The sequence below is a fragment of the Amblyomma mixtum genome, chromosome 3 (assembly GCF_055824585.1).
Source record: "Amblyomma mixtum isolate Tamu chromosome 3, ASM5582458v1, whole genome shotgun sequence".
NCBI lineage: Eukaryota > Metazoa > Arthropoda > Arachnida > Ixodida > Ixodidae > Amblyomma > Amblyomma mixtum.
This window is the reverse complement of record NC_143014.1, coordinates 293,567,082-293,594,841: the sequence shown is the minus strand read 5'-3', so window position 1 is coordinate 293,594,841 and position 27,760 is coordinate 293,567,082. Positions and strand designations below refer to the sequence as shown.

Genomic DNA, 27,760 nt, shown 5'->3' with positions numbered 1-27,760 from the left:
GAACGTCTGCAGCCACGTTCCGGGTACAAAATAACGTGGATATTGTATTCGACATTATGTTCACGAACTTGTGTCAAGTGGTTCGCGAGCCAACCCGCGAATTTCGCATGAGTAATTCAGTATGTATGTATGTTTCGACCTATGGACATATGCATGTATGGACGTATGTATGTATGTACGGACGTATGTATGTATGTACAGACAGACGTATGTACAGACGTATGCATGTATGTACGGACGTATGTATGTAGACAGACGTATGTACAGGCGGATGTATGTATGTATGGACGGACATATGTATGTATGTATGGACAGATGTATGTTTGTACGTATGTATGTATGTACGGATGGACCTATGTATGTATGTACGGACATATGTATGGATGGACGTATGGATGTAAGTATGTCTATATGTATGTATGTGTGTATGTATGCATGTATGGACATACGTATGTATGTATGTATGTATGTATGTATGGACATATGTATGTATGTATGGATGGATGTAGGCATGTATGTATGTAGGTATGAATGTATGTATGTATGTATGTATGTATGGACGTATGTATGTATGTATGTATGTATGTATGTATGTATGTATGTATGTATGTATGTATGTATGTATGTATGTATGTATGTATGTATGTATGTATGTATGTATGTATGTATGTATGTATGTATGTATGTATGTATGTATGTATGTATGGACATATGCATGTATGGATGGATGTATATACGTATGTTATATATGGACGTATGTATGTACGGACGGATGTATGTGTGTATGTACATATGTATGTATGTACAGAAGGAAGGATGTATGTATCTATGTATGTATGGACGGACGGACGTATGTACGTATGTATGTACATATGGATGGACGTATGTATGTATGTTTGGACGGATGGACGTATGTATGGACTGAGGAACGTGTATATACAGACGTATGTATGGACAGATGGACAGACATATGTGCAGATGGACGGACGTATGTATGCATGTATGTACGGATGTATGTATGCATGTACATACATCCGTACGGACATATGCCTGTACAGACGTATGTATGTATGGATGTATGTATGTACAGACAGACGTATGTATGTACGGACGAATGTATGTATGTACGTATGGACAGATGTATGTACATACGTATGTATGCACGTACAGACGGATGTATGTATGTATGTATGGACGTATGGACGTATGTATGTATGTATGCATGTATGTATGTATGTATGGATGTATGGATGTGAGTGTATGGACATATGTATGTATGGACATATGTATGTATGTATGGACGTATGTTTGTGTATATGTATGGATGTATGTATGTATGTATGTATGTACGGACAGACGTATGTAGGTATGGACGGACATATGTACATATGGATGGACGTATGTACGTATGGACAGACGTATGTATGTACGTACAGACGTATGTACGTATGTATGTATGTTTGTTCGGACGGATGTATGTATGTATGTACAGACATATGGACGTATGTATGTATGAACGGACATATGTATGTATGTATGTATGTATGAATGTATGTATGGACGTATGTATGTATGGACATATGAATGTAAGTATGTATGTATGTATCGATGTATGGACGTATGTGTATATGGACGTATGTATGTACGGACAGACATATGTACGTCATATGTACAGACAGACATATGTATGTATGGATGTATGTATGTATGCATGTACGGACGTATGTATGTATGTATGTACGGACGTATGTATGTTTGTATGGACATATGTATGTTTGTATGTATGGACATATGGATGTAAGTATGTATGTATGTATCGACGTATGGACGTATGTGTGTATGGAAGTATGTATGTATGTATGGACGCATGTAGGTATGTATGGACATATGTACGTATGGACGGACGTATGTACGTACGGATGAATGTACGTACATACGGACAGATGTATGTACGTACATATATATGTATGTACGGTCGTATGTATGTATGTATGATTGTACAGACGTATGTATGTATGTATGGACATATGTATGTGTTTATGTATGGACGTATGTATGTATTTATGGACGTATGTATGTATGTATGGAAGTATGTATGTATGTATGGACGTATGTATGGATGGACGTATGTATGTGTGGATGGACGTATGTATGTACAGATGGATGTATGTATGTACGGACGAATGTATGTATGTATGGATGGACGTATGTACAGACGGACGTATGTACGTATGGACAAACGTATGTATGTATGTATGGACAGATGTATGTACGTACATACGTATGTACATATGTATGTATGTATGTATGGATGCATGTATGTATGGATGGATGGATATATGTATGTATGTATGTATGTATGGACGTATGTATGTATGTATGTAGGTATGTATGTATGTTTCGACCTATGGACATATGCATATATGGACGTATGTATGTACATACGGACGTATGTATGTATGTACAGACAGATGTATGTACAGACGGATGTATGTACGTATGAACGGACGTATGTATGTACGTATGGACAGATGTATGTTTGTACGTATGTATGTATGTACGTATGTATGTACGGACGGACCTATGTATGTATGTACGGACATATGTATGGATGGACGTATGGACGTATGTATGTCTATATGTATGTATGTGTGTATGTATGCATGTATGGACGTATGTATGTATGTATGTATGTATGTATGTATGCATGCATGTATGGACATATGTATGTATGTATGTATGGACGTATGTATGTGTGCATGTATGGACGTATGTATGTATGTATGTATGGACGTATGGACGTATGTACGTATGGACACACGTATGTATGCACGTATGGACGGACGTATGTACGTACGGATGGACATATGTATGTATGTATGTACAGACGTATGGACGTATGTATATGTGTATGTATGTATGTATGTATATATGGACATATGTATGTATGTATGTACATACGTATGTACTTATGTATGTATGTGTGTATGTATGGACGGATGTAGGTATGTATGTATGTATGGACGTATGTATGTATGTAGGTATGAACGTATGTATGTATGTATGTATGTATGTATGGACGTATGTATGTATGTATGTATGGACGTATGTATGTATGTATGTATGTATGTATGTATGTATGGACATATGTATGTATGGATGGATGTATGTATGTACGTATGTTATATATAGACGTATGTATGTATGGACGTATGTACGGACGGATGTATGTGTGTATGTACGTATGTATGGACAGACGGGCAGACATATGTGCAGATGGACGGACGTATGTATGCATGTATGTACGGATGTATGTATGCATGTACATACATCCGTACGGACGTATGCCTGTACAGACATATGGGTGTACGGACGCACATATGTACGGACGTATGTATGTACGGATGTATGTATGTACAGACGGACGTATGTATGTACGGACGAATGTATGTATGTACGGATGGATGTATGTACAGATGGACGTATATACATATGGACAAACGTATGTATGTACGTATGGACAGATGTATGTACATACGTATGTATGTACGTACAGACGGATGTATGTATGTATGTATGGACATATGGACGTATGTATGTATGTATGTATGCATGTATGTATGTATGTATGTATGTATGTATGTATGTATGTATGTATGTATGTATGTATGTATGTATGTATGTATGTATGTATGGATGTATGGATGTGAGTGTATGGACATATGTATGTATGGACATATGTATGTATGTATGGACATATGTTTGTGTGTATGTATGGACGTATGTATGTATGTATGTATGGAAAGACGTATGTAGGTATGGACGGACATATGTATATATGGATGGACGTATGTACGTACAGACAGACGTATGTACGTATGTATGTATGTTTGTTCGGGCGGATGTATGTATGTATGTACAGACATATGGACGTATGTATGTATGAACGGACATATGTACGTATGTATGCATGTATGTATGAATGTATGTATGGACATATGGATGTAAGTATGTATGTATGTATCGACGTATGGACGTATGTGTATATGGACGTACGTATGTACGGACGGACATATGTACGTATGTACGGATGTATGTATGTACGTACGGACGGACGTATGTATGTACGTACGTACAGACAGACGTATGTATGTATGGATGTATGTATGTATGCATGTACGGACGTATGTATGTATGTATGTATGTATGTATGTATGTATGTATGTACGGACGTATGTATGTATGTATGGACGTATGTATGTATGTATGTACGGACATATGGATGTAAGTATGTATGTATGTATCGACGTATGGACGTATGTGTGTATGGAAGTATGTATGTATGTATGGGCGAATGTATGTGTTTATGTATAGACATATGTATGTATTTATGGACGTATGTATGTATGTATAGAAGTATGTATGTATGTATGGACGCATGTAGGTATGTATGGACATATGTACGTATGGACGGACGTATGTATGTATGTACGGATGAACGTACGTACGTATGGACGGATGTATGTACGTACGTATGTATGTATGTACGGACGTATGTATGTATGTATGTATGTATGTACGGTCGTATGTATGTATGTATGTATGGACATATGTATGTGTTTATGTATGGACGTATGTATGTATTTATGGACGTATGTATGTATGGAAGTATGTATGTATCTATGGAAGTATGTATGTATGTATGAAAAATCCTTGGATCACGTGAGAAATAATACATTTGAAAAGAAAAATCAAACGTCTGAAGCGTGGGGGTGCCTGTCGAAATATTGTTAAAATACATCAGGCTAACTTCACAAGCGCTTTGCGCCAGGCTAAACAAAACTACTTTCAGTATAGCCTGCCAAATTTTCTTCGTGACTCGCCACATAAGTTCTGGAAATTTTTATCGAAAAAGAAAAAAACAATTACGCGCATTTCATGTCAAGGTTTGCAGCTTGCTGATAAATCGCAAATCTCTGAGGCATTCAATAAGTATTTTCAGAGTGTGTTTCCCCATCATGGTTTATTTGTTTAACCCAGTACCATGTCTCCCAACTCGACCCCCGACATTGTTTCTTCATCTGGCGTATTCTCCATGCTACTCAACCTCAAAACTAAAGCGTCCGCTGGACCTGACAGGATACCAAATATTTTTTGCGCCTTTATGCAGAAGCCATCACAGAGTTCCTGGTTGTTATTTTCCGCAAATCATTTGAAACAGGAAACACTCCTTCCGACTGGAGGAAAGCGCGGATTGTGCCCGTGCTGAAAAAGGGTGATCATGCCTTGATTGCTAATTATCGTCCCATATCAATAACTTCCACATGTTGCAAACTTGCTGAGCATATCATAGCTAACTACATAACTACATTTCTAAACGATAACAAGGTACTTACCCCCTATCAGCACGGGTTTCGAAAAGGCTTTTCCACTGTCACTCAGCTAACTTCTGTCATTCATACTTTTGCAAGTGTACTAAATAGCGCTGGTCAAATGGATGTTATTTTTTTAGACTTCAGCAAAGCCTTTGATGTTATTTCTCATGCCAAACTAATTTACAAACTTGAACTTATTGGTCTTCCTAATTTCATAATTCGTTGGATTTCCTCATACCTTTCTCACCGCACATAATTTGTTTGTATTGATGATTGCATTCAAACCACCTGCCGGTCATTTCAGGCGTCCCACAGGGAAGCTTCCTCGGACCTCTCCTCTTTTTGATATATATCAATGACATTACTAACGTTATAAGTACCCCTGTTCAAATTAGATTATTCGCATATGACTGCGTTTTATTTCACCAAATTACTTGCCAAGATGATCAAGTTTTACTAAACTCCAATCTTCAGAACATACATACATGGTGTAATAAATGGGACATGAAGCTAAATTTAGAGAAAACAGTATACATGACGATAACTAACAAAAAGGCTTCCTTCTCATTTCCTTACAATATTTCATCTCACCTTCTGACCGAAGTAGCGAGTACAAGTATCTAGGAGTTACAATAACGAAAAACCTTAGCTGGAATAAACATGTATCAAACATATGCTCCTCAGCCTTTCGTAAACTCTGCTTTCTTAGACATAAACTAAAACTTGCCCCACCTGAACTTAAAAAATTAACCTACTTTTCAATAATAAGGCCATCACTAGAATATGCGAGCACCGTCTGGGATCCTTACACTAAACGTAACATCGAGGCCCTTGAAATGATTCAACGCGAAGCCGTCCATTTTATTTTTTAAAAGTATCGTGTAACTGACTCACCAACGACCCTCATGCGAACTCACGGTATTGAAACATTACAGCTGCGCCGGAAAATTCAAAGACTGAAACTACTTTTCTTACTAAAAACCATAAACTGTCTATGAATGCAGACCCCTTCCTTAAACCTAACACTACGCGCCAAACACGAAATCATCATACACAATCATTAACCCCTTACAGTGCTAGGATTAACGCCTTTAAATACTCATTTTTTCCACGCATCATTGAGGAGTGGAACAGGTATCCGCCAGATCTCTTAACCAGAGCTGATTCTTTTGACTCAATGTTTCCTTCACAGCATTTAATTTGAGAGCCATTGATTTCTACGTTTCCTTTTTGTATTTTGCATCTGAGCCTTGTATTTATTGCTGTATTTTGTGTTACAGCTTGTATTTAACATTTTTCAATTTTGCTAAACCTGTTCTTTTTTGCATATATTATGTATTTCGCCCCTCCTGCTTGGGCCTACTGTAGGCCTGCAGTATGTTCTAAATAAATAAAACAAATAAAAATAAAGTCAGCTTGTCTCAATTTCCCTGCTCTCTAATACCATCTTCGACTGGTCACTTCCGAGCGCTCCAGACCTCTCTGGCTGTCTGCGTCGCATTCGACTGGTCAAAACCAAGCGCTCTGAATGTGTTCGACTGGCTCTTAACGATCGCTCGAATCTGACTCGGAGCGCTCTCGGTTGCTCTGACCTCTCCGTTGAGAGCAGTTTGCTCAGGCCGGGGGGTTCCGGTCACGTGACCAACTGTTTGCGCGCCGCGCGCGCGGTATGAAAAGGGCTTTTCGCGCGCGTACTTGTGAAGCTGGATACCGGCGTCGGTGTGTCGTTCTTTTCCAGTTCGTAACGGCAGAAATGTCGAAAAAACCTCGCCTAAGCGTACTGGGGCGGCCTTCATTCCTGCTGTCGCTGCTTGAAAGCACAACCGATAGCATCGATAGCTCCGACGACGACCTCAGTCGCGCCTGTGCACATAAATTTGTAGAGCTCTTCGGTGTGCGGCGCAGAATTGCTAAAGTCACGGATTATGTTGACAATGCAGTGCGCACGTACACGGACAGAGAGGTAAGAGCTAGGTGACATACAGTGGTGTGCATAAACTGACAGGTCTCTCTCTCCAGTTTCGCAAGCACTTTCGACTGCCAAGAAAGTCATGCTACTGCTTGATTGAACGTTTCTCAAAGTCCACTTTTTGCCCCTCGGACACACGGCACGGCGGGTCACCTGCCAAAACGCCTGAAGAGCCCATTCTTTCTTTTCTTTGGTAAGTACTACGAAGTGACAAATATTTCGCCGGCAGTTTAAAGCATTGTTTGGCAACCGAAAAATAATGTGTGCATAAGGAAAAGAAATCGGGCCAGAACAACAGTTCGTTTTGCATTTGTGAAATATCTTGTCTGCTTTCATCTTTATGGCAAGTTAATAATCTAGTGAAAAAAATGATACGTCTGGGGGTTATTCTTCTAATCAACTACAGTGTGTTAGCAATGCTTTAAGTTGCAAGTTTTTGTATTTCTGCTTGATTTTTCACCAGGTATGCTGCAAACAAAGCATCAATGAGAGAGGTTGCTGTGCTTTTTTACATGGCTGAATCCACACAGCTGTGTGTCATCGACCGAGAGCTTGACTTCCTATGCAGCATTGCACCGGAGGTTGTTTATTTCTCAGCTGACAAGGATGCTCTAGCAAATGATTTTGAAAAAGTGAGTAAAGCAACATTTACCATTTCTAACTAAACAAGAAATTTTAAAATTCGCTGGCCTTCCAAGATGTTACATACTGACCATTTGCTGGCTCTGTCACAAAGTGGTAATGAGAACAATAACTCTACGTACTCTGCCTTCTAAAGGCAGCTAGCTGGTTGAAAGCTGCTCAGCAGTGAAACAAGCTTGTGGAGGCCTAATCATACTTGTCTAGAGAGCTCGAGCAGTGGAGCAAATGAAGGGAGGTTTTACCGCATGGTGCTCCGTTAGGGTCGACATTTCAGCTTGTCCCCTTATGTGGGTATGTGCCATCTGTTATGAGGACAACAATTTCAGCCTGTGTGGTTCACATTTCTGTCGAACTGCACTTGAGTGCAGAAATTGGAGGTCAGTGCCAGTGCGGGCTTCTGAATTTTGCTTCAGCTCTAAAGCACTCTAGGTATGTGCGACCCGAGTCTGCAGTGTAGATAATTAAATTCTTAGGCATGTTTCATTGGGTATAAATAAAATAATAGAAAGTATTACATGGTAGCGAAATGTATGTTGGTTAAACATGAAAATGAGCTTTGTACACTTGTCAAAATGAAGAGCTGAAGGGGGTTGCTGAGCTGTTTTATGGATTTTGTGACAACCATGAAGTGAAACGTTTAGCAGGTCAGAATGAGAGTTAGTCTCACCGTTAAGGTTCTGAATGCTTCTGATGCATTACACGTCCAGCAGTATTGAAAACAAATTTGTCATATTAAATACATTTACAATGGCTTTATAGGTTGTGATGTTCTTACCTGATAGCAAGAGATCTTATTTAGAAAAAGCTATCACCAGCACTGAAAAGCATGGTAAACTAAAGATGAACATGCACAGCCAATCAAAAGTTTTGAAAAAGGTTTCAAAAATAGATCACAATGTAATTTAGACTGTTGGAATTGAAGAACACACCATTAATTTGAAAGCTGAAAACCACATTCAGGTTTTAGATGCTCTTCTCAGCAAACTTTCAGTATTAAACCACTGGTTGTGGCTTAACACATTCTCTTTTTCAGATTGCAGGATTCCCCAATGTAATAGGGTGCATAGGCGGAACGTACATTCCCATTCGCTGCCCTAATAAGATCAGGTCAACGTATGTAAACTGGCACGATCAAGTCTCACTGACCATGCAAGGCATATGCGGCTCCAACGGCAGGTACCAAGACGTTTTCACGGGTACACCAAGCAAAATACACGATGCCCGGGTTCTGCGGCTCTCTGGTGTGAATGAGGACTTGCCAACCATTTGCCAAATTAACAAGTACCATATTTTAGGGGATGCGGCATACCCTATCAGAGAGCACCTGCTCACACCGTTCAAAAACTATGGGAACATGACTGAAGCCCAGGTGGCGTACAACAGCCGTCACTCCTCAACAAGTCATAATAGAAAATGCATTCGGACGCCTCAATCAGAGGTTTCGACAACTGCGGTATGTTGAATTTACAACAGTGGACAAAATCACACGATTCATAATTGCTTGTTGTGTGTTGCACAACATTTGCTTCGATGATGGGGACCTCGGTGTTGATGACATTCTCACTGAAGACGAAAGGCAAAAAAGGCAACAAGACATACAAGAGCATAACGTTATGCAAGCAGAAGAGCTAAAAGAAGCCAGACAACTCCAACACTGCGGGAGTCAGCCTTGCGTCGTCTGGGGGAACTGAAAAGAAGCAGCCTAGCACAATTGTTTTGAATTCCATCTGGATATTCCTATGGTGTGAATGTGGACCGCCCTAATGACAAGACTTTTGCCAAGTAGCAAACAATTTATTTACCACAAACATCTGAATAAAAACAAACAAGCTGTCTTGTTTGCATGTTCAATTTTAACATATGTACTTTGTTGAGTAAAATGATTTGAACAATAGCAGAACTTAGTGATCTTGCTTCCAGGTTGTACTGAACTACAGTACTGAATTGTGGGACTGATTAGTTAAAAATCACACATTACAACATTAACGTAAGCAAGCTGTCTTACTTGAAGGTTGCATAAGACGAGAAGTTTTAAGAATAAAACAATATAAACAATAGCATAAATAACCTCTCTTATTCTTAGGTAATATTGACCATTTTGAAGTCTAAATGACTAGAATTATTAACACAATGTTGCACATCCTGTGCAGCATTGTGCCAAAATCACTGAACAAAATTCAAGCACTTTCACTTGCGGCAAGAAGCTTCAACACATTCATGTGCTCAGCGTGCGCCTTCAGAAGTTCTTTGTGCCGGTCGTCTCGCTTCCTTTCACGCTCCTCCTTTCTGGCTTCTCGCTCACGATCGATTTGGTGCATCTCTTCAAAAAAGGAGCGCATGTGCTTCAATCTGTCACTATTTTGCCGCTCTCTTTTCCTTTTTGAGGCATGGCTGTGCGATGGTCCTGCGATGTGACGAGGCTCAGGAGACGGTGTGCTGCTGCTGTCAGATGTGCTGGAAGACAATGTTTCGAGATCTTCTTGACTTGCGGCGGAAGAAGCCGGCACTTTGTATGCAACCTTTTTCACCCCTCTGAGAACCTCTGGCTCAGGGCTATCATCCACTGCTTTTATAGCAGCAAATTCCTCTTCATACAGTAGTTGACACCGTGACTGTCCTGACGTCTTGTTGTTTTTTTCGTCATTTTTCTTGCGCTTTGCAATAGTCTTGAAACGTGTTTCACATTGTAAGCCAGTGCGACAGATTCCGAGGATTTCAAAAAGGTCAAGCGCAATTTGATGGTACAAAGCTTTTTTAGTCTTGAATTTCTTCATTGGACCAACTAGGGGTGTGTATCTAGCATAGTAGTCTAGCAGAAGCTTGGTCTCACCAGGTGTCCAAGGCGCTGCAAATAAATTGGAGTAGATATATGTTAATCTCTTGAACAGCGGCAACTTAATACGAGCCAAAACTGCAAGATATAGCTAGGTCAATAACGGTACAAATAAATATCAAAGTTCTCCCATTTCAGCACAAATATTTAATGAGGTGCTATATTTAGTCAGCACAAAAGATGCTAAGCTTGGCACTTCACACAGTGGCAACTGTTTAATCTATCCTATACTCTCTTTCAAGGAAGAGGTCTTGAGCACCTAACCCACTCAGTGATCAAATTTTATGGTACCACTGCGAACTCTATATTATGCCATCCACTTCTACACCTGCCTATGAGATCCAGCTCAGCCGCTACTATGCATGAGTTATTTCAAAGATGATGGCTTTTCCTTATGCAAAAAGCAAGTTCCAAGGCACAGCCTAGACTTTAATTTTTTTATCTGTCTTTCCCTTTCTATATTCATTGCATTCAGCATTGGTAAACAACTGCAGTTGGAATATGAACATCTGTTGCAGCACTAATGTTTGTCTTCTTAAATTCCCACCCATGCCAAATGGAACATTTCTTGCAGTTTAAATTTCAGGCACGTCTAGATGCACTACAACTGTCACATGAAGAATTGTGGGGCGAGTGCGCAAGGGTGGCAGAATATTTTACTTTAGCTCTTAGATGTTCCTGTATATGAGGCCTACATACCATTAGTGGGATCACCAGATTGCTGCTGTGGGCCATGGTTGGATTCTGCTGGCTCTTCAGCAGGCTCAGCAATGGGCTCCACCAAGAGCTCTGCTGTCGTCTCATCTGAAGACAGCTGTGGGATTTGGAGGTCACATGTTCCACTGGTGCCTGGTTAGCCAGTTAAAAAGAATGCTTAGAACCTTGGTGCTTATATGAAACTTGGTGCTCTGAAGACTGGAAGTAATGCTGTTACTGTCTATAGCTTTCAGCTCTTCAACATCATCAGACTTAACGCTACAAACAAGTAGGATATATGTGTCTGTGTAGCCAAGCTTTTGCATCCAGATTAGAATAACATTTAGAACAAAACCGTGTAAGCACCCAATCCAGATTATAAAGTGCAGTGATGTTATGTGAGAGGTATGCATGCCCCTGTGCTAATGGCATTGTAGAGTTCGGTTTCCAGTTTTCTTTCAAGTAGTTAAACCACAAGCAATCCAAGACTGTTCCACTGATACAAAAGATATGCATGTTTGGATGAAAAAAGAATAAAAGTTACTTTACGAGAATTTACAATCTGCACCACAAACAACACAGCTGACATGGCCTCAAAATTGTCACTATGCACACCCGTAACTGGAAGTGTCAAATGAGTGCCCTGCCTAGCCAGCAGTGCGCAAGAGGAGGTCGCACTGAACACGGAGGTAAAGCCCACATCTATTTTTGACAAAACAGTCGACCAGGCTCTACTACTTCCTCAGAAGACAGTATACTGTACAGGAATGGGCTAAAGTTACCAAGATGCGGCCTCCATTAGCTGACAATTGTTGCAATGAATAGGGGATGCATGTTAGCTTTTCACTAATGCGATTTTCCCAAACGCGTTTTTTCCCCGAACCCACACCCTAAAATATTTTTACCACGAATGCATGCTGCCTTTTGGTGCTACTTTTTGGCGATTCATTAAAAAAATTACAATAGCTCAGCCCGCACTCTGGGAAATTATATAATGACAACAATGCCTGCAACATTATAAACAAGCTGTGGCATAAAACGCATGTAGCTGTACTACGCACGCCTACCCCATAGCAACGCAGCTCATGCGGTCACTATTAGTAGTACAGCATTTACAAGACCGATTCAATTATAAACACAGGCGATTGAAACAGCCAGCAGTCATCGGACGTCCTGGTAGTATCCTGTATTTGCGGCACATTGAGGATGCTCATATGGCGGGAAAAGCGAACACAATGGGTCAAGGTGTACCCACCCCAGTCAAAAATTCCTTCAGCCTATCGGTCTGAAGGCTGAAGGAACCCGTAATTTGGGCTTGTTGGGCCTGTTGGTGATGGGCCTGTCGGGCCTGTTGGTGATGGCCTGTCGGGCCTGTTGGTGATGGCCTGTCGGGCTTGTTGGTGATGGACCTGATGGTGATGGACCTGATGGTGATGGACCTGTCGGTGTCAGACCTGTTGGTTCTAATGGCGTCGGCCTGTTGGCACAGATCCTGCTTGCAGGTATCGGGATAGTGTTAGGCCTAATGAGGGACGCCAGTCCTAATGGCGCACCATAGATAAGTTTTTTCATCACTCAGAAATGTGTGCTGCACATTGCGCATGATAACATAGCTTCTTCGATTAGTGCATCGCAAGCTGTTGCAAAAAGGCAGCGCCTGCTACTAATAATATTTTCCAATTAAGCTGGCCAAAAGGGTCTGTAATGCCCTACGATATATATACTGACAACCAGATTTAGGGCAAACGAAAGCTTTATTATAAAATAGAAACCTGTAAAGAGGAAGATGATCAGCAGTCAGAGCAGCAGAACCGAGGCGAGGCGCGAGATGAGAAGACGACGATCGGCAGCTGAAGCAGCAGAGCCGACGCGCGGCGCGAGACGAGAGCGTGAACTGTTCCGGGACCGGACCTGTCCTTGCCCGCTCTAACCGGCCTTCACAACTGTCAATAAAGGCCGTTACATCTTGGTGGAGGTGCGGGGTAGCGGAGAGACGTCTTTTCGGGTGATTTTGTTGAGGCGCCAGTAGTCAACGCAAAAGCGGATAGAGCCGTCTTTCTTGGTGACAAGGACGACGGGGGAAGCCCAAGGACTGTGTGATGGTTGTATGACGCCACGCTGCAGCATATCATTGACCTGGGTGTCGATAACCTGGCGTTCGGTGGCCGAGACGCGATATGGGCGTTGGCGCAACGGCGAATGGGCGCCAGTGTCGATCCGATGGGTAACAGCTGAAGTGCGACCAAAACGGTGGTGAGAGAAGTCAAACGATGACCGAAACTTATCTAGCAGGGCCGCAAGCTGGGTCTTCTCCGGTGGCGAAAGATTTGTGTCGATTGAGCCCACAAAGACGGCCTCGGGAACGGGATCAGGAGACGGTGAGGAGGAAGTAAGTGAAGACACTTGCAGGCGGCAGGAGTCGTCCTCAGAAGGGTCCCAGGCGACGACGGAAGCGAAAGGCTGGACACATCCCAAGCATTCACCACGAAGAAGAGTGGAGGGGCACAGGAATGGATTCGTCAGGGGCAAGGCGCTGCAGCCGGCTGAGACGGCAAGCACGGCGAATGGCAGGGGTAGACAGTGGCGAGAAGCAGAGGAGTCGGACGGGATGAAGATGACAGGGCCGTTGGATCCAGAGTCGCAATGAACAGAGGCGAGCACAGCAGAGCACGGCGGGATCATGACGTCATCAGCCACAGTCAGCTTGGAGCACAACTTAGTGGAAGCGTTCACAGAGTCGTCGCCGAAGGGAAGAAGGGCGACTTCGGAACAAGCGCAGTCGATGACAACGTCATGTTGGGAGAGAAAGTCCCAGCCTAAGATGACATCGTGAGACGGCCATGGGAAGACGATGAATTCAACAATATACAGAACGTCCTGAATAGTAACTCGGGCTGTACATGCCCCCAAAGGCGCAATAAGTTGCGAATTAGCGGCGCGAAGCATAAAACCATATAGCGGAGTCATCACTTTTCGTAACTGGCGGCACAATTTCTCACTTAGTACAGATACAGCAGCACTGGTGTCAACAAGCGCGAAAGCATCGGTGCCCTCCACAGAAACCGCGATCAAATTTGTCGGAGAAAGTCGAGGTCTTGAGCTTGGTGACGAGCAAGCAGTTCTTGCCTCCGGAACTGCGGGCACTAGTTTTCCGAAGGGGAAGAGGGACGACGGCGCATCGGGGAAACCGAGCGACGACGCGGAGATGGAGCACGGCGGCGAATAGACGGCCTGAGATCGGAGGAAGCAGTGGTCTCAGAAGGCGAAGTGCGGTGAAAAGGCTGGGGAGGGGCGTAGGCGTAACCTCGAGGGTCAGTATTGGCAGCAGGGGACAACACTTGGCGGCGGCAGGGACGCATCACATGGCCAGGAATGCCGCAGACATAACAAATGGGTAGGTTGTCCGGTGTCCGCCATGGACGGAAACGTTGCGGTGGTGGCCAGGCAGGACGAAATGGTGTCGACTGCGGTGGATGCTGGTACGAAACGAACGTTTCTGGGCAGGGACGCCTGACGGCTTCGGCATAGGTAAGTGGCAAAATAAATTTATACATCATGACCTCCAATTTTTCGTTGCACGTCCCCCAGCTTCTGTGAGAGGTGCATGCGCACGGCTTTCAGTCTCTTCTCTGCAAGCTCCTTTGGTATGTCTCCCATGTAGATATGAAACAGAGCTGCACAATAGAACACAAAATAGGCCACATTTGAACACAACTAGATACATGATAAATGCAAAAGTGAGATTCAGAATTACCACTCTCATTGTAAAAACACAGAAACGAATGTTCGCCATTAAAGGGGCCATGAAGCCTACTTTCGTGCATACCCTTGTTGTAGCATTTAATTCCCAACACATTAAATTACAATACCCAAAACTTTCAGTTGATTCCGTGCGGCAGATATCTTTAAAACGATTTTCGTTTCCTTTGCGAACTGACTGCTTGTCTGGCAACCTCTGATTGCTGACGACACATGGGCCTACCCACTCCGCGTCTGCTGTGTGTTGTTGGATGCATTGAGATGCTTGCATGAAAACCAAAGACAGAGATTACTCGAAACAACGGGCAATGCTATTTATACATTCTGTGCAGATATGTCAATTGCACTATCTTTGTCGCAGCAAGATCGGAGAACGCGCACAATGACTTGCCACCAGTCGTTGAGAACGCTAATTTCACAACCAAATAGATAAATCAGGTTACTGGCAGAACGGATCTTAGCGAGAGCCACACAAACAGTGTGGAGATCTCTGAAAGTGCTGTGATAGAGCCTGCATGAAGAAACGTATGGGCATAACACACCTTGCAAAAACTAAACGTCACTTTTGCCCGACTTAGCAGTTTTGGATGCAATAAGGACATTGCAGTTGTTACAAACCTCGGATACAATGAACAGGATCTCCATGACTATCACGCTTTCTGTAAGTGAGCGCGACTGTATTTGGCTGAAGCAAAGTTTGATTGCCTAGGTGTTACTCAAAGCAAAGAAAAAAAAGCACTAGCACCTTTCAGAGAAGACTTTTTCCGGTGTAAGTGCCGGTTTCGCCTCTGTTCTGCCAAGAGACCGGCACTTATTTGAAAGCACGCCAGTCACGCTGCGGCTCTTCAGCTCATCAGGTGTCCAATACACCTGAGTAGCACCGCGGCAGAACATTGAGTCTGTTGGTGCTCTCAGGAGCATCTGCCAGGCACCAGGCTCCATCCAGAGCCCACTGCCTGCATAGACCTGCAGCAAACGTGGAGAATTTCGCATTTGTACACATTAACAGCAATGAATCAAGGGATTTTAAATATTTCATAACTTAAAACAAACAGCTGAAAAACATAAAAATTATGTAGGCATGAATGCACTCTTTTACAGCGAGCAGTGTCCAAAATCAGTAGATTTTTTTATTTCTAGCCTTATAATTCGAAAAAAAAGAAATTGCTTGCGTGCAACATGAAATATATAGCACAATCTTCTGACAGTTCTAGCTTCTCTTCATTCCGAGTCAAATACCGCCAAAAGTTGAAATAATGTTCTCTGCCCCAATTCAAACAAACTTCAGAAATGAGAATAAATTTCACATACCAACAACTAGGCATACCTGACAGAACAAGGCAGCCTCCTCATGATCAAAAATTATTTGTGTACTAAGAATTTCCTCAGGACAAGAATAACTGCAGACCCATTATGGCATCGTCAGGTAATGAAGTACAAAAATGACAAATTAGAAATGCTGACCTGTGCCTTACATGATATTGTCTGAAACCACACATCTATGCTTTGCACACTACCCTTTTCGGCACACTTACTGGGACTAGTATAAGTTTCTACTGTAAGCTAGCATCATCCTCTAAACTGTACCCATTTCACTATGTACCAGCCCCAATTTAATTAAGAATCATTCACTCACTCTACTATGGTATTTGATACACTATATGACTTAAGAACACGCACAATCACCTTTCCATCATCCCTAGCAGAACCTATCACAGTGTCCTGCCCACCAGGCAGCTGGAGCTGGCAGTCTGCGGCGCTCTCCATCTCCTCGGCTGAGCATACTTTTTTGACAAGAAAAGGAAGTACACAAATATCAATGCACCTCAGCAGCACATATAAGCAAAAGCAAACTGAGTTCAGTTTGACATTCTGGGCTATCAAGTAAATGAAAAAAATTAAGTATTTTTCTCTCAAGGTAACAGTGAAAGCTTTGCACAGTAGAACCTCGCTGCTGAGTTGATGGCTGCTGCATTTTCCTGGCTGCTACACATTGTAGTGGTCTAGATCTGGCATGATGATAATAGGGTTCCATGCATTATAAACCCTGCTGTTCGTTGCATTGTAACTTCGGCCACATTCCTACGCAGTAATACTTGTGAAATAACACCCCATGCCAGCCTAAATGAGAAACAGTGGCAGTCATATGTTTACTTCTAAAGTGGCTTTACTTGGCCTGGCATGTCTAGCACCACTGTGTTAGGCAGACGGCATTCAGACAGGCTGTGCCATCATCATCCACAGTGGTTGCACTTTTTTGAAGCAGTAGCTTCACTGCTACAGGTGCACGGCTGAGATCGCCATGTACGCAACATGACCTTCAAGTCTGCCACAAATAAAATAAACAAACAATAAACCTCACAATCAGTGGGATTCAAACTCAGGTCCATTGGGCGAGAGCCAGGTGCGCTAACCACTAAGCTTCAGACCCACGGTGTGACAATTCAATAAATCTGGAGATATACAGGGTGTCCCAGCTAAAAGTAACCAAGCTTGTTAAAAAGAGGATGATCCCTAGACGAGTGAGACCAACTGAGGGTTGTTGATAGTCGCGTGTCCTAGTCTGCAGTATTTTTTTATTATGCAAACGTGATTAATTAGCAAAGACTAATTAGCTAACTTTTTAATTATTGCTTTCAGGAAGAAATTGTCAACGCAGGAGTTGTAGATCCCATAGAAAAATAATCGTTTGCCTTGTTTGCAGCTAAGTACCACTGATACAACTTCTTTTATCTGACTTAAAAGAAAGCCCGCGAAATACAAAAAGAACCACGTGATAGGGAAGCAGTTACAGCGCTCCCAAACGAGCGATCAAGCAACGACATCCGCTTATGTTTGCAACGCTGTCCCGTACAGCTTTTGGCGTCTTGAGGAGGTGGCGAGATATGCACCAGGAACTGCTTATGCGTCATGGAAAGTGAGCGGGTGCTGCTTTTCAAGGAAGTGAAGCGCGGCTCGCATGGAGCGCTTTTTCACGCGTAACCTCGCCTCGAGTGATAGGAATGTGGCCGTGCCGCTAACTTGCACCGTCACGCGCTGAAGAAACGGTCGCCCTAGCGCCGATGCGAGAGTTAATTACGTATATCTCGCAACCATCACAAAACGCCGAACCCCGTTCGGGACAACGTTGCAAAGATAAGCGAATGTCTTTGCTTGGCTGGTCGTCTGGGAGCGCTGAAACTGCTTCCCTATCACGTGGCTCTTTTTGTATTTCGCGGGCTTTCTTTTAAGTCAAATAAAAGAAGCTGTATCAGTGGTACTTGGCTGCAAACACGGCAAACGGTTATTTTTCAAAGGGATCTACAACTCCTGCATTGACACTTTCTTCCTGTAGGCAATAATTAAAAAGTTAGCTAATTAGTCTCTGCTAATTAATCATGTTTGCATAATAAAAAAAAATACTACAGACTAGGACACGCGACTGGCAACAACCCTCAGTTGGTCTCACTCGGCTAGGGATCATCCTCTTTTTTACAAGCTTCGTTACTTTTAGCTGGGACACCCTGTATATGTGCTTCTTGTATACTAACTGCTAGGTTACACAGCCGCTCATGCAATATCATGGTAATTTGTGATTCGAGCGATTCATGATTGATCAGTGACAGGCGATTTCGATAGCAGTTTGAAGAGGAATAACAAGAGGAAGACGAAGAATACAAAGAGGAAGATTAGCGCTCCACACGCAGAAAATCTAACACCACGGGTATAGGAAAAAATCAGCTGTGGTTTAGCTTCGGTTAAACCTGGTGAGAAGCAGTAGTTTCACGTAGCTACGTGCGGCAAAGTCCAAAGAAACAACAATCTTTCAACAAGCCGAGAAACTAGAAACAAAGCTTTGCAAAGCGCAGCCACATGAAGCTACCGCTTCTCGCCATGTTTAATCAGAGCTAAACCACAGCTAATTTTTTCTTCACCTATCCTTGTTTCTTTGTAATTGTGCTGCTAGTGTTAGTGTGGCTGGCGCGATTGATTTTGTCCTTCCGCACCTCATCACATCTTTTGTGACTTCTGGATGCAAACAGCAGTGGCAACAAAGAGGACGAGGGCTAGCCTCCGCTGGAACCAACCATTATGTTGGCTGTAGCGGCATTAGACATTCTCAGAAAGTATGTTTGCAATGATCGCAACAGCCACATAGCCCCGTAAATTCTGGAGAAATGAGTAGTCCTCACCGGACGTAAGAAAATGCAGCAGACAATGCTGCATGATTTTTTCAAGTGCCAGCACTGCAATAAATGTGTTTAGTTCTTCATTCCTGTCATTTTTAAATTTGTCCTACTTCCTGCCTCTAATGTTTCCTCGCTCTTGCATTTTTTTTTTGTAGCAAGAGCTATTGGTCGCAAAGTATCATTTTCACTGCGGCGGTGGTCACACCGTGGTCACACCGCTTCTTGCGCCGCTGCCTAGCAACCGTTGCCAGATGGAGCCGCGCCATCTGGTGCAACGTCAGAGGAGGAGGAGAGCCAGAGATAGCAGTAGGCACAGCAAGAGACCTCCCAGGTCTACGTATGCATTCACTGGACACCCAGAAATCACGCACAAGGGACCGGGAACAGGACTGCCCACGAGGCTGCTGGCGCGCAGCTAGAGGAAGACCGTCGGCATTGCCTTAACGTGAGCCGACCAACTCGGACCACCCTTATCGTTCTCCCATCCCGCTCATAATACCTGACTCTATCATCACACGCCTTTAACAAGAGCAGAGGGGTTTGTCGTGGGACTTTGTCCCAGACATTACTCCATCCATTCCTTCTGGACTTTCTCGCCCGGCCCAAGTTCTCGCTCACAAGGTGCGAGCCGGTGCAGCGTACACCCCGGACATCCCGAGTCGATGGCACCGAACCAGGATCGGCTGCCCCGATTGCCCTGCTGACTCTGTTGATTTGCACCACCTGATCTGGACCTGTCCTGGCACTGCGAGCCTCTGCGCCTGCTACACCTCTGCCTACCACATCCAGACATACGATGACTGGACGGCCCCCAGTACCGACGCCAAGCACAAGCTCAGTGCCCTGCTAGACTTCATATCAGAGACCGACACCCTCACCTTCACCTAACCAACCCACTTCCCCCTTGGGCCTCAGGTCATCCTTGTGATTAAAGATTTATGAATGAATGAGCAGCGGCCTGTATAAGAGGGCGGTTCGTTGATGCTGTTGTGGCCAGAGATGGAGAGCGAGTCGGAGAGGCTGAAACAAACCAAGCTTAGCTGTTGGAACGAAACAAGGCAAAGGCGACGAGACCGAGGAAGAACGTGCAGAACGTCTGAATAAGCGACGCCGTGAAGATGCAGCTCGACGAGTTCGCCTAGCATCTGAAGGTCCATTACCTCTCGCTACGTATGTCTGGCATAGCTGAGCTAAGCCACAGCCAATTTTTTGTAGTCCCGTGAGGAGTACATCAGCAGGGTTATGCTGTATTAAAACTTGTAGAAAAATTAATACTATGAGAAACACATCTCAGTGAAGAGTTGATCGGCTGCTACACTAACAGTAGTAAAGCTTTTTGACGGGCTAGTTGGTACATATTCATATTTGAAAGGGTGTGCGCTAAAAAAGACGTACACAGGAAAAAGATAGAGACGACAGGAAAGAAGCGCAACTTCCAACTTTAATGACGACAAAAGAAGCCAGGCGCACATATATATCCGCTGATAAACAGATATGAGCTGCGTGATGGAGCGTGACCCCATCAACCAAACATAAGACAGCGCAAAAAATGCATATCTAAGTGACATTAAAAGAAACCCAAGAAAGTGAACATATCAAATACCTGCCGAGGTAAGGTAAAAAAGTGGGATTCGTATCGGCTGACAACAATGCATAACAACATGGGAAAACAGAGCTGTATGAAAGACGACACTGAAAAAGAGGATAACACCATAAAAAAGGCTAACAACATGACGAAATTTTTAACAAAGAACAAGTGAAAGATGGAGATAAAAACCGTGTAAAGGGTGGTAAATAAAGGCACATTGGAACATCTAAAAGGACAATAAAACATAGAGAGGCGAACGGGTTAATAGTCTAGATGTACCCATCCAGAAAGGCAAGTTCATTTCTAGACAGGTTAATGGAAGGCGTGCTAACGCACTTGTCTTTCCTGAGGTGAATAAAAAAGGCCTCGATTACTTCTCTTTCTGTCTTGTCCTGAGCCTTAGCTAGAAACTTGGTTTCATTAAACTTGGGGTAGCAGTTCTGGCAACTGCTGCAGTGTAACGGAAGGTTACCTCCAGACCTGTTCTTCATGGTGACGTTGTGCCTGCGGGCGCGCTCATTGAAACATTTCCCGGTTTGACCCACATACACTTTGCCGCACGTCAAGGGAATCTCGTACACAACATTGGCAGTGCATTGTGTGTACACGGTTTGATGCTTGATATTACAGGCCTTCTTAACACGCTTCCTGGTCACCATCGGACATAATTTCGCCAGTTTGCAAGTAGCCGAAAAAACCAGCCTAACCCCGTGACGAGACGCAACTTTCTTTAAATTGTGTGAAAGACCATGCAGGTAAGGTATAACCTGCACAGGTTTCCGTTCTGTTTGATGTTTAGCATGCTCCGAGGCGGTCAAAGGAGCTTAGACCGGATGCCTCGAAATATTCTTTTCAGGTAAAACGCATAAGCCTGCTTGTCCACTACGTGCCATTGTGTCTGAAAGGGATACGTGGCAAAAAGTTGTGGGTGACTTCCTTCGGTGCCAACTGGACAGAATAGCTGGCGCTTACCCTTACCGCGTTCGAAGCTCAAAGGAAGTGGTGCAGGTACTGGAGGGAGGCAAGGTATCGGCCACAACTGGTTTTTCAATTGACGTTGAGGACTTATTTTACTCTGTGCCTCACGACGGGTTGTTGGATGCTGTTCGTGAACATTTGGAAGAATTTGGCGAAGTCAGGTTTCAAAATTCTGCCGGTATCACAACTGAAAAAATTCTGGACCTACTATTGTTTTATTTGGATTCCACTGTTATTTGCTTCCAGGATGAGTTTTACTTGCAAAAAGCCGGAATTTGTATAGGTTCCTCAGTCGCACCGGTCTTATGCGGAATTTTTCTGGCGTCATTTGACCGGCGCCTTGAAGCTAGCTTGAAGGACACAGGGATAACACGTATTTTCAGATACGTCGACGATTATCTTGTCCTTCTTAACGCACCTTCATACTGTGCTGCTGATACACTTGTAGTCCAAATTCTCACTACCTTCTGTTCTTCATCGAGGGGTCTAAAATTCACGCATGAACGAGCAGATCATGATCGACTCCAGTTTCTTGACTTACAGCTTATTTTTACAAATTATCATGTGTGTTGGTCTTATCAGCCGCACTCAAAGAAGTCACTTTTGCCCTATGATAGTGCCCACTCCAAGCTGGTAAAGCTTGGCATAGTATCTCTTTGCATGAAATCTGCATTAGAAAAATCCTGCGGCCACAAGATAGGTGAAAGTTTCCAGTGCCAGATCGACCGAATTTCTGCTGCAGGGTACCCTGCAAATCTGGTCACGAACATGACTGAAAACCTTTTGCAAAAAATTAAAAACTCGGAGCATGCTAAACATCAAACAGAACGGAAACCTGTGCAGGTTATACCTTACCTGCATGGTCTTTTACACAATTTAAAGAAAGTTGCGTCTCGTCACGGGGTTAGGCTGGTTTTTTCGGCTACTTGCAAACTGGCGAAATTATGTCCGATGGTGACCAGGAAGCGTGTTAAGAAGGCCTGTAATATCAAGCATCAAACCGTGTACACACAATGCACTGCCAATGTTGTGTACGAGATTCCCTTGACGTGCGGCAAAGTGTATGTGGGTCAAACCGGGAAATGTTTCAATGAGCGCGCCCGCAGGCACAACGTCACCATGAAGAACAGGTCTGGAGGTAACCTTCCATTACACTGCAGCAGTTGCCAGAACTGCTACCCCAAGTTTAATGAAACCAAGTTTCTAGCTAAGGCTCAGGACAAGACAGAAAGAGAAGTAATCGAGGCCTTTTTTATTCACCTCAGGAAAGACAAGTGCGTTAGCACGCCTTCCATTAACCTGTCTAGAAATGAACTTGCCTTTCTGGATGGGTACATCTAGACTATTAACCCGTTCGCCTCTCTATGTTTTAGTGTCCTTTTAGATGTTCCAATGTGCCTTTATTTACCACCCTTTACACGGTTTTTATCTCCATCTTTCACTTGTTCTTTGTTAAAAATTTCGTCATGTTGTTAGCCTTTTTTATGGTGTTATCCTCTTTTTCAGTGTCATCTTTCATACAGCTCTGTTTTCCCATGTTGTTATGCATTGTTGTCAGCCGATACGAATCCCACTTTTTTACCTTACCTCGGCAGGTGTTTGATATGTTCACTTTCTTGGGTTTCTTTTAATGTCACTTAGATATGCATTTTTTGCGCTGTCTTATGTTTGGTTGATGGGGTCACGCTCCATCACGCAGCTCATATCTGTTTATCAGCGGATATATATGTGCGCCTGGCTTCTTTTGTTGTCATTAAAGTTGGAAGTTGCGCTTCTTTCCTGTCGTCTCTATCTTTTCCCTGTGTACGTCTTTTTTAGCGCACACCCTTTCAAACTACACTAACACTGATGGCTAAAAAGATAACTGGTGAAATAATGAGGGCTAAGTGACAAGTGACAACCGTGGCCGCAGTGGCTCAGTGGTTATAACGCTTGGCTGCTGACCCAAATGACGAGAGTTCGATCCAGCTGCGGCAATGGAATTTCGATGGAGGCGAAGTTCCAGGGGCCCGTGTGCTGTGCGATGTCAGTGCACGTTAAAGAACCTCAGCTGGTCGAAATTTCCGGAGGCCTCCACTACCACGTCCCTCATAGCCCGAGTCGCTTTGGGACGTTGAACCCCCATAAACGAGCCTTAAAGACACAGCAGAACACTGCGGAGCGAGAGCAGTTCAGAAAAATCGCATATCCTGCCAAAAATGAAAGGGACAGTACAGCAAGCCTCATAGGCAATGCAAAAAGAAAAAAAAAGACGTCAGGTTCAATTAACTGCGCATCTGCTGAAGGACAGCAGGAACACTGTGCCAGAAAACTTTTCAACCTGTACACGGTACAACGCCTAACAACTTTGAATGTACCAGACGACCAGAATAATGCTAATATATTTTGTTAATTCACAAGAAAGGGGATGTCAATCAATTAAAAAGCTTTTAATTATTAGATAACTATGGGAAAGAAACATGAAGCTTAATGAAAAGGCTTGAAATGCAACTGAAGGCAGGACGGCAAGCTATCGAAAGGTATAGATGTAATCACACAGTAGAGTAGGAGAGCGACACAAAGTAGAGATAAAAAGTACAGAAAGAAATGGGGCCTGGGAAGGGTATGTAACCAATTTCAAGAAAGGTCAATGTAGCACATACAGTCAAAGTTAGGGGCACAGCAGAGATGGTGGAAGGATGAGAGTAGAAGTTTCAGGGGATAAGGCGCCCTCAAGTGGCACAGGACAGGGTTAACAGGCGCTCATTGGACAAATCCTTTGCTTGCAGTGAACATTTTCTTAGGCCGATTTGATTATGAAAAATAAAAAATGGCATGCATCACAAGAAGGTTCGCTCACCAAACTCGTCTCGCCCACTGCCACTAGCCCCATTGATGGATGTCATTGCTGGGGCCAGTTCTGTGAATTAGGTATAGTTAGAGTTCATGTCCTTACACCAAAATGCACATCAAAGGTACCGTAAAAACCCGCGTATAATACGAGGTTTTTTCCCATAATTAGCGTCCTAAATTTCCGCCTCGTACTATTTGCGGATCCGAACAAAAATTTTCGAAGTTACTCGATGTTTTGGTTTCGTTTTTGCGGCGTGGCTATGGCTTCGCTTCGCTATTGGCGCGTGGCTACGGCTTGGCTTCGTTACTCTCGACAAACGACATCACGACGTCGTTTCTTTGTTGATCCGTTGGGTGCGCCGGGGGGTCGCGGTGTGCCGTGCGCCTGTTGACAACACACGTGCTAGCATGTAAGGCACGCTTCGTGAAGTGGATATTGTTGTAGAGAGCACGATGTCACGGTCTCGAAAACAGTACTCGGCTACTTTCAAGCGATTTTGGCTGCGGAGAACATCGGCAACGGTGCGGCCGGGAGGCAGTTTGGTGTCGCCGAAGGAAGCATTCGTGGATGGCCACAACAGAAAGAAGCCCTTTTCGCGTGCAGCGGAATGCGACAAAGCTTTCGCGGCCGTTTGATGGTTGTGTAAACAAACCGTTCAAGGACGCAGTCAGGCGGTGCTACGCAGAGTGGATGCGCTCAGGTGAGCCTGCAGTGACGCCAACCGGGCGGCTGAAGCGGGCTTAAGAAGTGCGGCATCTCGAACGCCCTCGATGGCACGGAAGATGAGTACATTTGGGATGATTTGTCGGACAAAGAAATGTTCGAAGAAAGCGCTACTGAAGAACAAAGTAATTGAAGTGAAGTGCGGGATGCGATTTGAATAAATGTCTTCTATGAGCTTGTGTTACTCGTATTATACGCGGGTGAAACTTTTTTTCCCATTTCGCGTCTCTAAATCTTAGCCCCGTATTATATTCGGGTTCGTATTATACGCGGGTTTTTACGGTATATTCACACAACGGATGAGGTCGCAAAAAGATCTCTAGCATCACCTCAAGTAAAGGCAGTGTCCGCATGCTGAAAGCATTCACACATGAGATGAAAACAGCAGATCTTGTCCTAATAGAAAAACAACGCCCTCCTCTTTCCATCTGCAGACACCAATTGGTTGGCGTCAATTCGTGACGTCAAGCCACATAATGCACAGTTCACCCTCAAGATTTGCAATTCAGTCCACCGTGCGAATTCACCTTAAGATGACTTCCAAGAGCACTTACTTTAAGCTCTAAGATATAGATGCATGGTGACACCTACAACATGCAATTTGATGAAGTAGCTTAGCTAAGAAAAAAGGGATGAGCAGCACACATGCGAGCTACTCAGGAACAAGAACCAGAGCTAATGTTTTAAACAGTTACTAGGCACATTACCATAGCATGAAAATGCACACACACCTCTCAACTGGCATGTTAGAAATACAAAACACTTCAGTAAACTATCTACACAACAATAGCACACCTTGCAAACATACACCACCTGGACTTTGTGTTTCCCAAATATAAGACATTCATTTTGTGCACAAAATTGCAACAAATAAACAAAGTAGCAGTGCCACCTAATTGGCCATTTAGAAACAAGGAGCAGAGGTATTATGAACAGCAGAGTTAGTTGTTGGCCTGGTTAGCATCACTGATTTAAGTTCATAGTTTTCCAGCCCTACGGAACACACACACATACATGAGCCGCCACGGCAGTTCAGTGGTTATGGTGCTCGGCTGCTGGCCTGTTAAGACACGGGTTCTATCCTGGCCGCAGTGGTTGCATTTCGATGGAGGCAAAATGCTACAGGCCCGTAAATGCAAACTGCATGCAGGAGATCTAAAGAATGAGGACAGGTTCCAAACTTGTCAAGCACTGCAGTGATTGTACAGAGATTTTCAAGTGTGAAGATCCTTAGCAGAAGCAAGCCACTTGTGAAGGGACAGAGACGCATCATATTAAAAAAGCTGGTTCACAATGTGCGAGCAATACTTCAGTTGTATCATATAACACAGAAATGATGTTTCTTTCATAGTTTTGATGATAAAGGTGTGATAAGTTTGTTTTTTTCCTGCTCCGCTGGTCTGAAGGCATTTAAGCAGTGTCTGCGCCGTTAAATAACCAGTTGTCAGTGAGTGCTGTGTTTTATCCTTCTTCCCAACTTCAGTAAAACGGCAAGTTGAAGAAAACAGCGCAGCAACAGGCACAAGAAAGAAGATGGGACAGGTGCTGACTAGCAACTGAAGGTTTATTGAAAAGGAACACTTAAAATATACTCTCTTCACAACCAAGAGCGTGCATGAGCTGCGCGAACAACACTGATAAGCTATCAACTTCAGTCATGGTGGTCAAGATTCAACAGTTCACAGCCATGAACGGCCATCCGTCCTTGTTAATGATTGTGAACTATTGTATCCTGACCACCATGACTGAAGTTGACAGGTTATCAGTGTTGTTTGCGCAGCTCATGCACGCTCTTGGTTGCGAAGAGAGTATATTTTATGCATTCCTTTTCAATAAACCTTCAGTTGCTAGTCAGCACCTGTCTCATCTTCTCTCTTGTCCCTGTTGCTGCGCTGTTTTCTTCAAGTATCCTTCTTCCCTTCTTTGGTCATGCACCGTTGCACTGGAAATCTACAAATTTAAAGTACTCTCAACATTTGCCTGAACAATTTAGCACGTCTAAAATATGCTTATCTTCTGGTAGCCTCCAGCTGCTCACAATGATGGTCTCTTCTAATTCATGATGTGACAAGCAAAGCTGCATCCCTGCAAAAAAAAGAAAGAACCAAAAATTTCCTAATATAAGCATCTTGGTGGGCACAAGTCTAATAACAAATCTTTTACAGTCCTCAATGAGCACAGACATTGGACAGCTC

General features: G+C 43.5%; 2 protein-coding genes across 2 annotated transcripts; both read right to left on the bottom strand.

Annotated features, from left to right (window-relative positions):
• Window positions 1-9,907: 9,907 nt before the first annotated feature.
• Window positions 9,908-12,104, bottom strand: LOC149355208 (uncharacterized). Its single transcript, XM_089576087.1, has 3 exons — window positions 12,065-12,104; window positions 11,519-11,668; window positions 9,908-10,831 (listed from the first exon to the last, which is right to left on the bottom strand). Exons 1-3 carry the CDS (start codon window positions 12,102-12,104, stop codon window positions 10,164-10,166), a joined length of 858 nt encoding a protein of 285 aa, XP_089432213.1. The 3' UTR covers window positions 9,908-10,163.
• A 1,146-nt stretch (window positions 12,105-13,250) lies between these two features.
• On the bottom strand, window positions 13,251-27,140 carry LOC149355207 (uncharacterized). Its single transcript, XM_089583698.1, has 4 exons — window positions 24,849-27,140; window positions 16,961-17,058; window positions 16,020-16,240; window positions 13,251-15,189 (listed from the first exon to the last, which is right to left on the bottom strand). The coding sequence occupies exons 1-4, from the start codon at window positions 24,892-24,894 to the stop codon at window positions 15,069-15,071; spliced, it is 486 nt and encodes a 161-aa protein (XP_089439824.1). The 5' UTR covers window positions 24,895-27,140; the 3' UTR covers window positions 13,251-15,068.
• Window positions 27,141-27,760: the final 620 nt, after the last annotated feature.

Coding starts and splice junctions, on each gene's coding strand:
- LOC149355208 (XM_089576087.1), bottom strand. CDS start 12,104: ATGTCAGCTGTGTTGTTTGTGGTGCAGATTGTAAATTCTC. Junction 11,669..12,064: donor GGTGCAGATTGTAAATTCTC/GTAAAGTAACTT, acceptor CTGGCTAACCAG/GCACCAGTGGAACATGTGAC. Junction 10,832..11,518: donor ATCTGGTGATCCCACTAATG/GTATGTAGGCCT, acceptor ATTTATTTGCAG/CGCCTTGGACACCTGGTGAG.
- LOC149355207 (XM_089583698.1), bottom strand. CDS start 24,894: ATGACATCCATCAATGGGGCTAGTGGCAGTGGGCGAGACGAGTTTG. Junction 17,059..24,848: donor CAGTGGGCGAGACGAGTTTG/GTGAGCGAACCT, acceptor TTGTCAAAAAAG/TATGCTCAGCCGAGGAGATG. Junction 15,190..16,019: donor GAAAAAGTCTTCTCTGAAAG/GTGCTAGTGCTT, acceptor TCTATTGTGCAG/CTCTGTTTCATATCTACATG.